The 17,238-nt window shown below is 45.6% G+C and overlaps 1 protein-coding gene and 1 pseudogene across 20 annotated transcripts in view; one reads left to right on the plus strand and one right to left on the minus strand.

Annotated features, from left to right (window-relative positions):
* Positions 1 to 4,845: 4,845 nt before the first annotated feature.
* On the plus strand, positions 4,846 to 5,830 carry LOC109693366 (olfactory receptor 13C7-like; annotated as a pseudogene).
* Positions 5,831 to 9,569: 3,739 nt separating this feature from the next.
* Tmem8b (transmembrane protein 8B) overlaps positions 9,570 to 17,238 on the minus strand; it is a 29,715-nt gene continuing 22,046 nt past the window's right edge. For 16 of the 20 annotated variants that reach the window (XM_074051488.1, XM_074051486.1, XM_074051487.1 and 13 more), the window contains 4 exons: positions 11,203 to 11,349; positions 10,929 to 11,045; positions 10,345 to 10,689; positions 9,570 to 10,211 (listed from right to left, as the gene is read on the minus strand). In XM_074051488.1, coding sequence (XP_073907589.1) covers positions 10,185 to 10,211; positions 10,345 to 10,689; positions 10,929 to 11,045; positions 11,203 to 11,349 — 636 coding nt within the window. In that variant the 3' untranslated portion in view covers positions 9,570 to 10,184. Of the gene's footprint in view, positions 10,694 to 10,928; positions 11,046 to 11,202; positions 11,350 to 17,238 lie in introns of all 20 variants that reach the window. The other 4 variants (XM_020174662.2, XM_074051477.1, XM_074051495.1 and 1 more) reach the window with 2 other exon arrangements.

Genomic DNA, 17,238 nt, shown 5'->3' on the forward strand with positions numbered 1-17,238 from the left:
TTTAAATTGGGCAGGGACATTCAAGGTCCCTGACAGCAGGGAGTAGGCGAGCTGTCTGTGGCAGGGGACCAGCCTTGGGGCTGCTCAGTGAAGTGCTTGTAATGAACTCAGCGCTTCCCCTTTGGCTGCCCCAAGCCTCAGGTCAGTTCACCTGGCTCTAGCCCCCTGCATACACTTACACCACCAGGCCAACAGGTAGGAGGTAAGGAACATTCATCTGGCATCTTAGTCTCATGGAAGCTTTTTAAAACATTTTAAAGCCAGAATATTTGCTTGAGGAAGGGGACATAATGATAATAATACCTACCACTAACTGAATGTTTATTATGTACCAGGCTCTGTGCTAAAGAGCTTTTCTTCATCTTACCGGATCCTCAAAATAACCCCCTCTCCAAAGAAATACTACTATCTTCTGTTACAGGTAAGGAAACTGAGGCTGAGAAAACTGTTAGCTAGTGGCAGGGCTGGGCACGAACCCTGGTCAGTTTGACTCCAAAGCCCTCGCTCAACTCCCCTACCATACAGGGAGGAAGCAATGACACAGGAATCCCAGATCCAGGCATTTCAGGGAAGCTATACCTGAAACTTTCTGCTTGTTACATCCTTCCTTTCTTTTAAAATAATGTGTGAAGCCTAAAATAAGTATTAAATGGTTAAAGTTAGATTTACCAGCCAATAAGATTGATGTGATATTTACCTTGCAAAGTAACCTTCGTCTGTCAGATTTCAGAGTTAGAACTTTCTAGAAAGATGTGAGGAAATGTTTTGGAGATTACAAAGTACCAGAGATCACCTAGTTGAATGCCTCCATTTCTCAGAAGGAGAAACTTGACCAAAGTCACACAGCAGACTAGGAACAAAGGCCAATAATCAAAACCAGGTCCCTTCCCTCCCAGTCCAAGACTCCTTCCATGCATCATTGTGCCTCTCAGGAGGTGTAAAACCATAGAGTGAAAGCAGAAAATTATTCTTGGAGATACTGAATGTCCTATCACTCTGTGTCTCTGGTTTTCTGGTAATAGAGAGAGAAGGGGTCAAGGGAAGACATTGGGATCAGAATTTGGGCCGAACAGCAGCACTGGATCTCAATAAATAGTCACCCTGGGTGCAGGACACTGGAGGGTGACAGTGAAAAATGGGGCACATCCAATAGTTCATATTGAATATTCTAGTCAAAGAGAGAGAAAGAGCGAGAGTAATCGAACTATATGCAAGGCAGAATGCAATTCATCTGTGCTTACAGCTGGGGTGCTCATCCTGATGTTGGGGTGGTCAGTTCTGCGGAGGCCTCTGGGAAGGTTCACAGAAGCGTGTGAGCTGAGCCTTAGAAGATGAATGGATGGGAAAGGCCAGTCCAACCAGAGGAAACCGCTCAGGAAGAGGGATGAGACTGGAGTGTGTGGACTTTGTCCAACAATGGGAGTGGTTTTGCAAGGCTGAAGCAAATGTGCATGAGGGATGTGGTGACAATGAGAAAGGAAAGTAGACCAGAGGCTGCTCACAAAAGCCTCAAATGCCTTTGCCATTCCCACTTGGTCTTTTTGTGAGAAATAAGGGTGAGGAAGAGAAATGAAGAGCCAGATGGGTTCCCACCCTTTACCTGCATGAAAAGAGCCGTCAGAAGCTGAAATGAACATAAGTAACCACACACCCAGCAAAGACAAAGCCCTTGTAGCTCTTCTTTCCAGATTTCAGAGGTTTTCAATTTGTTTTGTTTGTGGTGCTAGGGATCAAACCCAGAACCTCATGCATGCTAGTTAAGTGCTCTACAACTGAGCTATACCCTAGCCCCTAGATTTCAGGTTTGACTTTGTCTGTATGTCCCAGACTGAAACTTTCTTAGAGATCTGAAGCCCAGAGAAAGGAAGGGATGTGTCCAAGGTCACTGAGAAGGGACAGTGAGTGAATGATTGTAAACTCCATGAGGCCAGAAGCCATGTCTGTCACTGCTGTATGCCCAGCACCTAGCGCAGCCCTAAAATATATGTGCTCAATAACTATGAACTGAGTGAGCAAATGAAAGAGCCATCACATGTGGGCAATTCTTCTTTTTGCAAGAAGCCATGACTTTAAATGTTCACATGAATAAGATTTAAGGTGAGTAACTGACCCAGAGGAAGCAATTGCCTCCAGTATGTTCCAAAAACTGTCTCTTAACAGTCACTTTAATTCAGGGTAAGGAAAGGAAAACCTGAATTGAACACATGGCTCAATTGTACAGCACGTGCCTAACATTTGTGAAACTCTGGGTTCAATCTCCAGCCCACAAAAAAAAGGAAGAAAGAAAGGAAAACCTGCACCAGCTCTCAGGGGAGAAGACTCTGGATCCCTTGTCCAGGAAGCAGCGAGTACAGACCCAACCAGTGCCTGGGCTGAAGATACGGTCTTCCATCCATAGCCTTAACATGTCATGCACCACCTGGGTAGCTTTCAGGCACCTTCAGGTTATGTCTCCTCTGTACTACACAACACCCCTAATTTTTAAGGGAGAGACGGAGTTTTAGAGAGCCCAAGTGACTTAGTTAATATCACATACTTTGTGCTGAATCTAGGAAGCAAAGCTGGGTTTGGGGGGAGGGGTTGGTTTGTTCTGTTTGGGTTTTTTTTTTCTCCCTACTGAGGATTGAACACAGGGCCTTGCACATGCTAGGCAAGCCACTCCTCCAGTTAAAGCATCATACTCCCAGCCTTTTTGTTTGTATTTTGTTTTTGAGATAGAGTCTTGCTAACTTTTCCCAGGTTAGTTTTGAACTTGAAATCCTCCTGCATCCATCTCCAAGGAGTTGGGAATACAGGCATGCACCACCATGCCTAGTGCAAAGCTGGGTTGCTAGATCATGCATTTAATACCTGTTGCATGCCTGCCCTTGGCAGCACTCACTGCCTGCAGTACTGGAAGGAAGGAGGCAAAGTCCTGTTGTCAAGGAGTAATAGAAAGGCAGGTGTACCATGCACTGCACAGTATCTTGGAAGGACCACCAGGGACTGTGGGGGCACAAGAAGGGGACAGGTAACTGCAAAGAGCAGAGGGGAGAAGAAAAGAGAGGATGCAGAACTGGCTCAAAATAATAAGGACAAATGTCCTCCTGGGAAGGAGGAGGAGGAGGAGGGAGAAGAAAGAGAAGGATGGGAAGGAAGAAGAGAGAAAGGACATGTTTATGTCTTGAACAAAAATACAGAGCAAGGGCTGATGGAGTGGTTCAAGTGGTAGAGCACCTGCCTAGCAAGTGCAAGGCCCCGAAAAACCCCAGTACCGTAAAAAAATGCAGAACAGGGAAAAGACATGATTTGTTCAGACCAGGGGTGGGGGCTCTGGCCACTACAAATGGTAGATACAATTAAGCAGGAGGAAAGGCAGAAAAAAATACAGCTCAAAAGGAGCCAAAGTGGCTGTCCCAGGACTTTAACTTCACAGTCAATCCAGGAGTTGGGGAAGAAGTGCATTTTATTTTCTGAACAAATGCTCAGCAATTATTTCTCCTTCAGAACAGGGGTACCAAGGCCATATGATAGCTTTCCTTTCCTAACAAGACCTGTACTTTGGGCTGGGTGCTGGTAGCTCATACCTGTAATCCTAGCTACTCAGGAGGCAGAGATCAGGAGGATTGAGGTTTGAAGCCAACCCAGGCAAATAATTCGCAAGACTCTATCTCAAAAAAACCCTTCACAAAAAAAAGGGAGGGGGCTGATGAAGTCGCTCAAGGTATAGGCCCTGAGTTCAAACCCCAGTACTGGAAAAAAAAAATAGACTTGTGCCTTGGGGACACTTGGGCTCCCTACCGGTGAGGGAAGGACACTGACCCACTTAATTGACACTGGCTTTTCCTAAGGAGGCAGTGAGACCATCTCAACAGATTGTGGAGGCTGCCTGGGAAAAAGCTATAGCCTCTTCCCATCCCTCCCTTTCCAAAGCTAGTCAATGACTGACCACACTCTGCCGAATGAGTGTCTGGTCCCTCCATGCATGGCATTTCCACCAATCTCATTTATCCTAAAAAGCAAAACGGAGATCAAGAATTGAGTCACTCAACTTTCAAAACCAGGGTTAAAGTTCTATTAAGAAATGTGTCTTCTTGTATGTCATTTTAAAAATCAGTGAATGGTCTATGAAACAGAAACCAGACTCTCACATCCTGGAGAGCCAAAATGTTACATCTTCATGGAAAGGAACACTAAGTTGGAGCATTCATCACACATCTGCCTTCCAGAGCTCATCTCACCTCAAAGAAGGGGGACAGCAACTGTAACAGGTTTAGAAGCTTTCTGTTGACTATTTGTTTTACTGCTATAGTCTTAACACCCGAAACAATATCTAGTACGGAGTAGGTGCTATGAATGAATCTGAAATACTATGGGCACAATTCAGCCATATGAAGTCATAAACCTAGAAAAGAAGCTTTCTTTGTATAGTTAAGAACACTTTAGAAGCCAGGTGGTGCTTGCCTATAATTTCAGCTATTGAGAACCAGAGGCAGGAGGATCACAAGTTCAAGGCCAACATGAACTACTTAGAAAGAACTTATCTCAAGAAAAAAGAACATTTCATATTCCAAAGAAGCATATCGAACATGAATCCTACTCTGCTATCTCCTGTGAGCAGCCCCTGGGGAGACCAGTGAGGAGCCAGAATGTCCCACATCCTCCCCTAAGTTATGTCTATAGAACCGCAGACCTTTGAGGGCCAGCTATAGACCTGAAGTCCACCTCTCTCCTTATACTGGTGAAAATAAATTCCAGAGAAGATGGCTGACCTGCTACAGGTCACATATCCAGCTCTCTTGGCCCGCAAGTCAGACAGAGCATTTTTTAAAAAGCTGTGTGGTGCAGATGGAAAAGGAGAGTGAGATGACTGGGGCAAACCACACAGCTGTGACGGCATATGTCCTGCTGGGGCTCCATAAGCACCACAGCCTAGAGGTCGTCCTGTTTGTGTTTTGCCTGAGCATCTACTGTATGACTCTGCTGGGGAACTCCCTCCTCATAGGGCTGATCATGCTGGACCCCCACCTGCACAAACCCATGTACTTCTTTCTCAGCAATCTCTCCCTCATAGACATCTGTGGCACCTCTTCCTTCATGCCTCTCATGCTAGTCAACTTCTTGGCAGCCGAAAGGACCACCTCCTTCCCCAGCTGTGCCCTACAGATGTACCTGACTCTGGCACTGGGAGCTACAGAGTGCCTGCTCCTGGCTGTGATGGCGTATGACTGTTATGTGGCTATCTGCCAGCCACTTAGATACACAGAGCTCATGAGTGGACAGATTTGCATGCAGATGGCAGTACTGAGCTAGGGGATAGGTTTTGCCAACTCACTGCTGCAATCCATCCTTGTCTGGCGCCTACCCTTCTGTGGCCATAATGTCATCAACCATTTCTTCTGTGAGATCTTGGCAGTGCTAAAACTGGCCTGTGGGGACATCTCCCTCAATGCACTGACATTGCTGGTGGCCACAGCTGTCCTGACACTGATTCCACTCCTGCTCATCTGCCTCTCCTACATTTTCATCCTATCTGCCATCCTTAGGGTACCCTCTGCTTCAGGCCGCCACAAAGCCTTCTCCACCTGCTCTGCCCACCTCACAGTGATAGTGGTTTTCTATTGTACCATCTCCTTCATGTATTTCAAGCCCAAGGCCAAAGACCCTGATGTGGATAAGATTATCACATTGTTCTATGGAGTCATGACACCCTCACTGAACCCTCTTATCTACAGCCTGAGAAACACAGAGGTGAAAGCTGCTGTCACATCTCTGCTGGGGGGGTCTGCTCACCAGGAAAATGTCCCACTTTTTCTGTTGCTCTCCATCTCTATCAGTCAGCACAGGCTAGGTTATGTTGTGGCAATGACCTCAAATTTCCAGTGGCTTAAAACTATTGAGGTTTGTTCTTTGCTCATGCTTCAGGTCCATTAGAACTTGGCTGGGGTTCTACTCTGCATCATTGACTTCATCCCTCTGGGACTTAGGATGACAAAGCAATTACCACTGGAACACTGCTGGCCACCATGACAAAAGGAAAAGAGAAACTAGCAGGGCCTACAGCCTCCACTCAGAAGTGACACATGCTACTTCCACTAGCATTTCACTGGCCAACACAAGGAACAGGCCCACACCCAGCATCAAGGAAGAGAAGCCCAGCTAGCATGTCTGGAAGACAAGAGGACTGAGAGATTTCTGAATACCTAATGACTTCACACTGTCCTGCATAGTCAACCCAAGAGCTACTAAAGATTTGGTTTCCTTTGCCCTGATCATCCATCTTTCATGGACTACTGCCAGGTTAGTCATCTCAAGAAAGCTCTGGTTAGCTCACTTGTGGTGGCTTTGTATGAGGTCAACCAAACTGGGTTAGAAATGTGCTTCCCTGAATTTCCTACCTGTATGAGTCTGGTTAGTCACCCACAGGAGACATGCACATGAGCTTGGAAGACAAAGGTAAACAGCAACAGGCCCTGTGAAAGACCTCGTATCACTAATGTGCCAGCTTACCTTATTAGTGCATCTGTCCAGTTCTGGTCAGATCACCTCTCTCAGCTGTTCTCAGTCTGGGCCAAGTGCAGCTCCATATCAAAAAGTGCCAGTTTCTTCAGGCCACCTGTGCCAATAAGCTTGAAGGCAATGAAAGCTAGACAGATTCCAGCTTGTTGTCCTGGGCTCTTTTTCTCCCTCACTCACACCCCGTGTTCCTTCCCAACTGCCAGAGGAGTTGGGCCTGTAGCAGCTTAAGGCCCAATGCCAAATGCCAAGGTAACAGCTTTGCATTAGCTTCCCCAATTGTTCCCAGGAGTGCATAGGTCAAATCTACAGTAAATTCCTTCTATCACTCATAGTAGTTCTCTCTCTTGAGTCAAACCCCAGCTGGTTCATTATTCTCCTGATCAAGGACCTTTCCTGGCTCTTCATTACTACAGCACTAAGCCCAAGTTCTTTGGGCCCTCCAGAGTCTGGCCCAACCTGCTTCTCTTCAGGTTAACTTTCTACTGGGCCTTCGCATGGGTTGGCCCCTTACTACACCATCTGTACTGCCTACACCTCCAGGCCTTTGCTCATGCTGTTCTGTCTTGAATCACACCAGACACATTTTCAAACCAAACTTAAGACATCATCTCTTTCATGCATTCTTCTCTGATGCACTTTAGGACTGTCCTCTGTCCATCCTATGGCACTTTGTCTGGGTTTTTCACTTGTGACCTATCTCATCCTGACTTGCATTCGTGACATTTTACCATGAGTTTCCTCAGAGCAGGATGCCACTAATGTTGACTATCTCTGCAACTCCCACAGGGCTTTCATTATAGCAGGATTGTGGAACTGAATTGTCACTCAGAAGCTCTTACAGTATCACCATCTAGGGATTGAGTCCCATGTGGCTGAGTATGCTGCAAGCAGTTATAGGTGAGCAGATATAGTAGTGTGACTGTGTGTACAGATATGTGCAAGTAATCAGCAGTACCTGCCAGTCACAGTCCTGTCTCCAAGACAGTCATGGCTGTTTTGGATCTTGGGCTGCCCGCAATAAGATAAGTCAGAAGACAAACAAGAGTTCCAGGCCTGATTCAGCTACTATACCCAGCCCTGTCTTATCGTTTATGCCCTCACCCCAAGGAATCCCACATGTACCTTAAAATGTCCAAAACTGAACTCATTATCCCCAACTCCAAGTAGTGCCACCATCACCTCAACTCCTAAACATGGTGACCATCCTAGATTTTCTTTCAGTACCTCATTACTACACACATCCAATCTGTCTCTTAGGAGTCTACCTTCTAAGAGCTCTTATATTGCATCCCTACTCTCCACTAACGCTGTGTAAAGAAGCCTTTACCATTTCTTTCCCAAATAGTGTGGCAGTTTTCACTGCACTCTCATCCTCCAAACTCCCCTCAAAACCCATCCCCTGTACCAGCCATCAAAATACCAATCTGTTTACTCCACCCTTCTACTTAAATCCTCCACTGGCTCCTCATTTTCCATGGGGGTAAAGACCAGACCCCAACTATCTGTCCAACCACATCATTGGCTTCTTGACTCCACACCACTATACACACACACACACACACACACAGGCCCGGACACACTGTACTCTTCACAGTTCCCTAAGTAAATATCAGTTTTCCTGCCTCTTTGTCTCCCCCTTACTGTTGCTCCCATGTTCAAACATCCCGGGACATTTGGCTAGCACATATTGGACACATGTCACACACCAGACTAGGTACTGTGCTAAGTGTTCTAAGTACTTTACTAACTGGTGACCTGACAGGAAAATGGGAATATCAGTGGAGAAATGAAAGATGGGCACTTGTAACCACAGAGAACATTCTTCCAACATCTTGGCATCATAGCAACTCATTTAATCCTCACTCAAGGTCCATTTTCCAGAAGTCCCTTCCAACCCCTCCTAGCTGGGAGGGATATGTTCTTTCCCTCTTCAGTGCTTTTGTACTCTGCTGACTCAGTTCTGAATCTCAGCTATGTGGGTCGAGTATCCTAATAACCTATCCATCTCAGTGTGAAGGAATAACATTTCTGATAGAGGAAGAGACCCATAGCCCAAACACACTCACTCCTTGCCATTCAGTTAACCACATCATTTTCTATTCAATGCCCCAAGGAAGAGATGTGCTTGCAGAAATCAGAGAATAAGGGTACATTTTCCTGGCTTTTGAGCTTTAAAAGCCTGGGCCCTGAAAAAAACAGAAAGAACTTAAGGCACAGACAAAAGATTTGAGAGAGAATGTAACAGGAAGGATTCAGATAACAAATAAATAGGGGAAAGAAGAGAGAGGAGGAAGGAATGTAGTGTGAGCACTGGCACAGAAGGTTCCCACAAGGGAGGGGTCCTAAGCCAACTCCCTGAATACATCTGCAGAATTTAAAAGATGGAGCAACTTACGCTTTGTCTGTTAAGTAAAACCCTGAGCAGGACCCCAGAGTAGAAATGTCTTCAGGGTGTGTCTGGGGAGTCAAGGCCTTAGACAATCTCACAGGTCTTCACATGTGGCACAGAAGTAGGGCACAGAACTTCAGTACTGAAAAGGTTATGAAGATAGGAACAAGAAACCTCCCAGCATCCAGCTAACCCATCTGGCCATCTGGAAACCACATGAGATGATGTAAATCTCAGGGGATGGGTGAAGTATGGACACTGTAACCAGAGAGAATGTTCTCCGAATTTCTTGGCCCTCAGAACTCAGCTGTGACCTGCCACCCCACAACCCCTCACCACTACTGAAAGAGAAGAAATCCCGGTTGACAAAAGATTATTTCTGGCACTCAGGGAAAAAGTGGAGGCTGAAAATAGAAGTTAACATTCTTGTGGTAGTTCTTACACATCTAAAACTTGTGTCTGTTACTCCGATTTCCTGGTACCTTGACTTCCTTCTCTGTGAGTACAGGCATCATGGGGGAGCTCTGTCTCACTAATTCAATTCATCTCAGTACATACACACACATGCACACGCACACTCATACTGAGTACACATCATATACTCACACCAAGTATACATAAGCACACATGCACACTCACACTGGGTACACACATGTACACATGCACACACACCTCTTAACTATTGCAGACTGGAATCCATAGGAATTGTGAAATAGGCAACAAGAAGTGTTTGAAAATGAGCACAAGGACCAGATGAGAGGGATACAGATGTGTACATAATGGGGTAGAAGCCTCATCTTCAAGCTGGTCAGCTATCACCCCTGCTATTTCCTTCCTTTCCCCACACTGTGACCCCCCAGAACAAAGGCAGCACAGACCAGCACATACTTCTTTAGAGACACATCAAACTCCACCTGTATGGTTCTCAGGATACCAACCTCCAGCCCCATCCCAGCTCCATCTTTCCTGCAATCCCCCACGTCCAGCACAGCCCAGCCTAGACATTGCCTCTGGGAAGGAAGCCTGAGGCCAGAGCTGCTGAGCCTCTGGAAAAATCTGCAGACTCAATTTCTCGAAGTTCAACTCCATTTCCTCTAAGTTCGACTCCATTTCCTCTGGAATGATGACACATTCCTGGTAGGGCTGTCTTCCTGGGAAGTAATTCAGGTCTGTAGGAGGGCTCCTGATCTCCAGGAAGGGTTCCACAACCCCAGGAGGGACAACTTGATCCTAAGGGGGCTCTGTGCCCTGCATAGCTCCAGTCCTTAAGAAGGACTCCAGGCCCTCAAGAAGTTCCCTATGTCCTGGGAAGGCCTTCATGTCCCTGAAAGAGATTGATATCCTTGAGAAAGACTCCATGTCTTCAGAAGTACAGTTTGTCTCTTGTCTCCAGAAGGGCTCCATAACCCCCAGGAAGAACGAACCCTAGGAAGGGTTCATATCACCTAGGGACCTACCCCAAAGCCCCTCTCAGCTGGCACAGATGCTGCTAACAGTGGCCCCTCCTGGACCCACAAGGCCCAGTTCCTCCTGTTCATTGATGCACAGCTGGTAACCACAGCCCCTGGCCTGAGCTCCAGATGGGACCCGGCGGTCAGTCTTGGCACGAGGAGGCAGCAAGAAGCCCACACTGCCGGCGATGAGCATATGCCAAATGCTATGAATGTAGAAGTAGTTGTCCCGTGTCTCCACGAAAGCATAGAGTAGGACGGCACTACCTGCAATAAGGCTGCCCGGGCACAGGTAGAAGAGCCAGCGGCGCCACGTTGGTGGGTAGCAGTGCCGGCGGCGGACGCTGCGTACTGTCTGGGAGAGGTAGAGAAGTGGGGCTCAGGATGCAAGGCTGTGGAACCTAAGCCAGAGCTGGTTACTCTCAGGCTTCCCCTGAGCCCTGGTTATGACGTACAGGCAGCTACTAATACTGGAGTGGGTGCTATGGGCAGTAGGTGATGATGACACAGTCCCTTATATTGAGAACCAGAGAGCCAGGGCCCTACCTGCACCCAAGTCCTGCCCCCCTCCTCAGAATCCCCATCCTTACCCAGGCTGTGGCCAAGATCCCCAGGGCAAAGAGACTGGGTCCAAGCAGGTTCCAGAGTCCATGCCGGTCAAGCTGAAGAGCCATGGACAGCAGCATAGCCCCCAGCAAATACAGCACCTAGGGAAAGAGGACTCCAGGGGCTGGGCTAGTGCTATGGGTGACAGCACTCCAGGGGCTGGACCAAGGTGACGAGAGGCACTTGGGAAAGCCCCCAGGAATGGATTTCAAGTAGACCTTGGCTATGATTGTCCCCCAGGGCCCACTCTTGACTGACCTGCTTGACCACGGGCTGTAAACGAGCCATCGCAATGACAGTGACCCACACAGACATTAAGGAGCCCAGGAAATCACAGAACTGCAGTACATCATAGTCCATGATGCAGAAAACCACGATGCCTGGCTGGTCACAAGCATGATAGAACTAAAGAAAGAAATAACAGGTGTTGAAAGCACTTGAGGCACAGGTCCAAGTCTATGAAACTAGAGAAAAAGGCCATAGGGGTGCTTCTCCGTCAGTGAAGCAGAGGTCAGAGGTCAGAGATAAGCAGAACTAGGAAATGCCTGACTCCCCCAATTCTGAGAAGCATGTGGTAGAGAGGTTTGATCTGCTTTGTAAGTCACATGTATCTAACATAGGTCTCTGACCCTAGTCCTCACCTTCCTTCTGGAATGTCCTCTGGAGAATGTCCAGATCTCTCAAACCAAAGCTAATCCCTGTCCTATAACTTCTTGTTCACTGGGGGTCCCACCAATACCCAGCCTTGGCCCAAACTTTAGAATCCAGCTCTAGCTTCTTGGTCAACCTAGACCTTAAACCTTCCCTACATGCCCCAGTTTCTCCTGACAGCTCAGAATCTGAACTGGACTTCACTCTCATGACTTCTACTAACTGACCCTCTTCATCCCTTCCATCCAATGCCAAGGGGAAAGAGAGCACAGTAAGAAAAAAGGCAATCACTAAGCCCATGGGGATTAAATCGGCACTTCACATCATGGGGAACAATATGAAGGGGCAGTGCCCATCTCTCCTACACTGTGGAGAATTAACATTTGATTATGTCTAAGAGATCTGTTCATTTTTCAGCTCACTTAGATGTGCCCATTGAGAGTTGATTTATTTCCTAAACATCAATATTTTGGTCTTTTTCTACTTTAGATATAGGACATTGATTATTCTCTATTTTCAAGACCAGGCATAAATGCTACAGGTCACTAAATTACTGAATACTGTTTTATGGCTTGGATTTTCTTTTCAAGCATTAATTTTACATTTTAGGTTTAATCAAGCACTTGGTCCATATGCCTGACTTTTGTGTATATAGAAAGAAATGCCCAGAAGTTTCTAGAATAGGGACTTGTAATGAATCCTCCAATCTCAGATAAAGGAGGACACAAGACCAACAGAAAAAAAATGTGAAGCTGAATCACTACATATAGAAGACACAGCTGGGAGAATAATCGAGAGCTGACTTTCTCCCAGGAATTTCTCCATACTAAAAAGGGTGGGGAAAATTGGGGATATTGTCTCTGGAGTGGAGGGGTTTTGAAGAAATCATCTCACTAATATTCTATGGCTGATTATTCTCTAAATATACTGAAAATTCAAAGTGATTGTTTAAGATTGTGAAAAATCCACAGAGTAGAGTTAAATTAAAACTGCTGTGAAGGAATTATTCTACTAAAATTTTTGGGCTACATTTTAGATTGGCATTTCTTTTGTAGCAGCAATAGAAAGTAGTAGAAATGAAAGGAAATTTAAGAAAACAAATTTAGACTACAAACTGGTTTTTTGTTGTAATACTAGTTCAAATTAGACACTATAGTGTTGGACATTATATAGGAGGCAATTTAGAAAAATTATCCTGGGTCAGGTACAGTCGCTCACACCTATAATCCCAGCTACGTGGGGAAGCAGAGATCCAGAGAATCATGATTTGAGGCCAGTCAGGGTAAAAAGTTGGCATGAGCCCATTCTTAATACAAAAGCCATCTTAATACAAAAGCCAGGCATGGTGGCACATGCCTAGGGTCCCAGCTACATGGGAGATCATCGGTAGGAGGAGCTCCGTTCAAGGCTGGCCCCAGGCAAAAATGTAAGATCCTATCCAGAAAAACTACTAAAGCAGAAAAGGGTTGGGGGCATGGCTTAAGTGGTAGAGCACCTGCCTTGAAAACATGAAGCCCTAACTTCAAACCCCAGTACTACCAAAAAAAAAAAAAAAACAATTATTCTAAATTGTTTTACATGGAATTTTACACTTTTACAAAGTAACTATATAGCTCATCTAATGTCCAAAAATGGGGTATCCAGGCATCACAGAATGTCAAACTTGAAATGCAAACACATTGAATCAATGTGAAGATTGGAATATTTGCATTCAGTATATAATAGAACCTACTGTTGCGCTCTTTTTTGTTTTCTTTTTTTTTCTAGACATTGAGATGCTTTATTTTTTTTGGCAGTACTGGGACTTGAACTCAGAGCCTCACACTTGCTAGGCAGGTGCTCTACTACTTGAGCCATACTTCCAGTCCTTTCTTGTGTTGAGAATTTTCAAGATAGGGTCTCTTGAACTATTTGCCCAGGACTGGCTTCAAACTGCTATCCTCCTGACGTGGAGCTCTACCTAGGGCCCACTGCAATCGTGTAGCAGTCTTCTCCCCGAGTCCAGAGCAGAGGGTTCCTGACCCCCTAGGAGGGCCTGGCTCACTCTGTACACCGATAGTTCTCCAGTGCTCGTGACACTATTGCCATGGGCTGCAAAGATGATCTGGCAGTGGGTGGTCCCGTCTTGGAGCTTCTCACAGGCAAGACATAAGCAAATGGATATAAGGGAGGAGTGACTGAAACAGGGGTTCCTCTAGGGCCGCCAGGAGCCGGTAGAGGAGTGTGCCCATTCTCCCTGGAGGAACCAAAGAGGCTTTCCCAAGGATGGGACCTTTGAGTTCCTTCCTCCACCTCTGCCCCACCCTCACCCCACTCCGGAGCAGCAATCTTGTGGCCCTTGGAGATGTCTGACTACAGGGGGATTGGTGGGGTGTCCGCAGTGGCAAGGGGGACAGTGAAAGGTGGAGGTGGAAGAAGAGGAGGACAAAAGCAAAAAGAACAGGAGAGGAAGGGGGGGAGAGGGGAGAAGAGGGAGGCGGAAGGAGAAAGGGGAAGAGAGAGAGAGGAGGGAGGGAGGCAGAGAGAGAGAGAGAGACAGAGAGAGAGAGAGAGAGAGCTATTTTTTGTTTTCTAATTCCAGTTTCTCTTGGAAGGAGCTGTGGGATTTTTGCCAAGGGCCACTGAGATTTACTCGTGATGGTTTAAGGAACAGAAGAGGTAATGAGAAGGTGGGCTTGCAGCCAGATATCATCAATTGAATCACCAAGGAAGACTGCACAGTTTCAGGGTATGGACTCCATCTGGGCTTTTGGGATCTGATTATAAGACTTAAATAGCATTGTGAAAGGTATGTATCTTGGACTGTGTAGATTAGAATTGTTCAACTACAATGTTTGATATATTTTCACTGATGGTTTGTTTGGTGGTACTGGGATTTGAACTCAGGGCCTAATACTTGCTCAGCAGGCACTCTAGCACTTGAGCCACATCCCTAGTCCTTTTTTGCTTTAGTCATTTTTTCGGATAGGGCCTGGAACTTTTTGCCCAAGACCGACCTCAGACCACAATCCTCCTTCCTATGCCTCCTGCATAGCTAGGATTACAGGCATGAAACACCATGCCTGCTTGGCAACTGATGGTGTTTTATATTTAGTTTGGTTTTATTTTCTGATCTCCTAATTGGCTCTTATCTTTTAAAAATTAGGGAGGGCTGGCAATGTGGCTCAATGATAGACCATTTACCTGGTATGCATGAGGCTCTGAGTTTGATCCCTAACATTGGAAGAAACAAAAAGAAAAAGAAGAAAGAAAGGGAGGGGAACTAACACAAGAATTCGGGGAGCAATACTAAACTGAGGTCATGTGTTTCTCTACATACCCCCAGGACTTCTGAGAAACTGAAGTCAGATTAGACATTTACCATTGCATGCTCACGCCCTATAGTTCTGTGATTACACACAAGGGACCAGAGTCAGGCTGAGTGAGAATCTAGGCTCTACCATTCACCTTCTCCTTAATCAAAGCATTTAACTTCCTTCCTCTACAAAAAAAAAAAAAGATGATAATAAAAGTGCCTAATCATTATTACAGTGTTATTGTGGGGATTAGATTAGCAGTGTCTGATATAGCACATATTCAGTACATGTTATTTTGCTGTGATCACTAACTGAACTATTTTCCTATATACAAAACTGAACTGCTAGGTTTGTGGCCTGTTTTTACTTTTTTAAAAAATATGTATTTTATACGTGTAAACTCCTGAATTATAGACCTATAATCTGCTCCTATACCCTGGATAGGAACACATTTGCCACTCCAAGGTACAGTATGTTCTGGATATTAAGACAGGGAGGATAACAATATGACTAATGGGTCCTTAAATGGATGGTGCTACAGAAAGAAAGAAGTTTAAACTAAGTAAAGAATACAAAAGGAGGGACAATAGGAAAACTGGATGACTAGTAGCTCTATGTTTGGGCCATGCATAGAATTTTTGGGAAGAAAGAACTAGAGCTAGAGCAGGACTTTAGTCAGAGCCTAAAGTCAATAACTCTTCCTTATTCTCCTGCTTAATGACTATTTTAAGAAGTAGGGGATCTTTATGTGGTGCCAGGCAGTTGAGGCTACCCCAGTGTTCCTACAAGGGGAAAGGTCTTTTAAGGTTGACATGCCATTGCATCCACATAATGAAGAGTCATCTAGCCTGAGATACTATGGGAGCCAAAGCCCAGGAGGCTGTGCCAAATCCACTGAAAGGAACGTGCTCTTCCCACATGCTCCAGGCTCCTGATACACTAAGGTACTCTTACTAACTGGGAATCACATTAAATCTGCAGGGAGCCAAGATCAGGCTGGTAGAACAGCTGTCATTACAGGATTTAGTAAGCAACAGTACAAAGGGCATATAGAAATAAGGAACAGTATCAAATATAAAAATAGAATGACACAATTACAGCAGGCCTGAAAAGGGGCCCACTCAAGCAAAATTGGGGTATGCTTGTCTCATCCCACTAAAAGGGCCAAGGTCTCTCTAGCACCATGGTCACGGCCTATTCTGCCCATTCCTGGATGAGCAGCCAGGAAGACCTGTCACCCTCACTTTCAGCACATTTATTCCTACTTTCTCCCAGATAATAAATAGGACTTTTGTAATTTGGATATATGTCTGATGTAGTAATCCTGGATACCAGGGAGGCACATAACGTTTTTTGTGATATACTTGTTCTCCAGACATGAGAAGAGTCTGAATCCATCTAAGATTTTTGTGGTGCTCATAGGCAGACACTAAAGATTCCAAGCACCCAAGATGAGATGACAAGATCTCTAGCTGCAGAATACTGGTAGGGAAAAAACCTACTTGGAGGTTAAGTCACATTAGCAGATCCACTTCTCCACCTTTCCTTATAATATGTGATAAGCTTACTTGTCATGTGAGACTTTCTGGTTGTGAGGAGTGGGAAATCTCAAGAAAAGAATTGCAGAGATTCTGTAGTGGGAATGGAGAAGTTATAAACCACAAATAGACATCAAAATGTATTCCTTTGAGCTGGAATTTTGTATCACATTGCTACTTCCCATGCTGCCTCAAGACAGAGTTTCTCAGGACTCTGAGAGCCAGACTTTCCTATAGATCCCCAAATATCAAGATCCCTTCTGTCTTCTACAAATTCCCATGAGAAATTGAAAAGGCAATGGTGACTGAATAGGGTGTAGCACACTTTCAGACCACAGAAATGAACACGCTGAAGAGTACAAATTTCCCAAAACAGTGGAGACTACAAGTGCAGAGCAGCTAGCCCTCAGATCATGAAGGAGCAAACTGAAATGCTCTCCACGCAGAGATGGGGGTGAAAGTGCAGATTTCCTGCCCCCCACACAGAGGAGAACATGTGAAGGTGGAGACATAGTTGCATACTGCATTACTGAGCTTCTCTCCAGTAGAGTGGAGTCTAGGGACTCCAGCCAGGTGGGCAAAGTGTGGGGCAGCTGGAGCCACACAACTGTTACATTAAGTTGCAAACAGCTTTGGTCATTTATCCCAAGGTGGTTTACAAAAATTATCACATTCTATATATGTCATGGTGGGTTAGGAAGCACTGCTCTAGAAGACACAGTGAAGACCAAGACATCCCCAAAGCTACAGACAACATGGTGGGAATGTAGAAACCCCTTCCCCACCCCTGTGAAGACAGAGATACCACC

Source organism: Castor canadensis, chromosome 13, assembly GCF_047511655.1.
Source record: "Castor canadensis chromosome 13, mCasCan1.hap1v2, whole genome shotgun sequence".
NCBI classification, from domain to species: domain Eukaryota; kingdom Metazoa; phylum Chordata; class Mammalia; order Rodentia; family Castoridae; genus Castor; species Castor canadensis.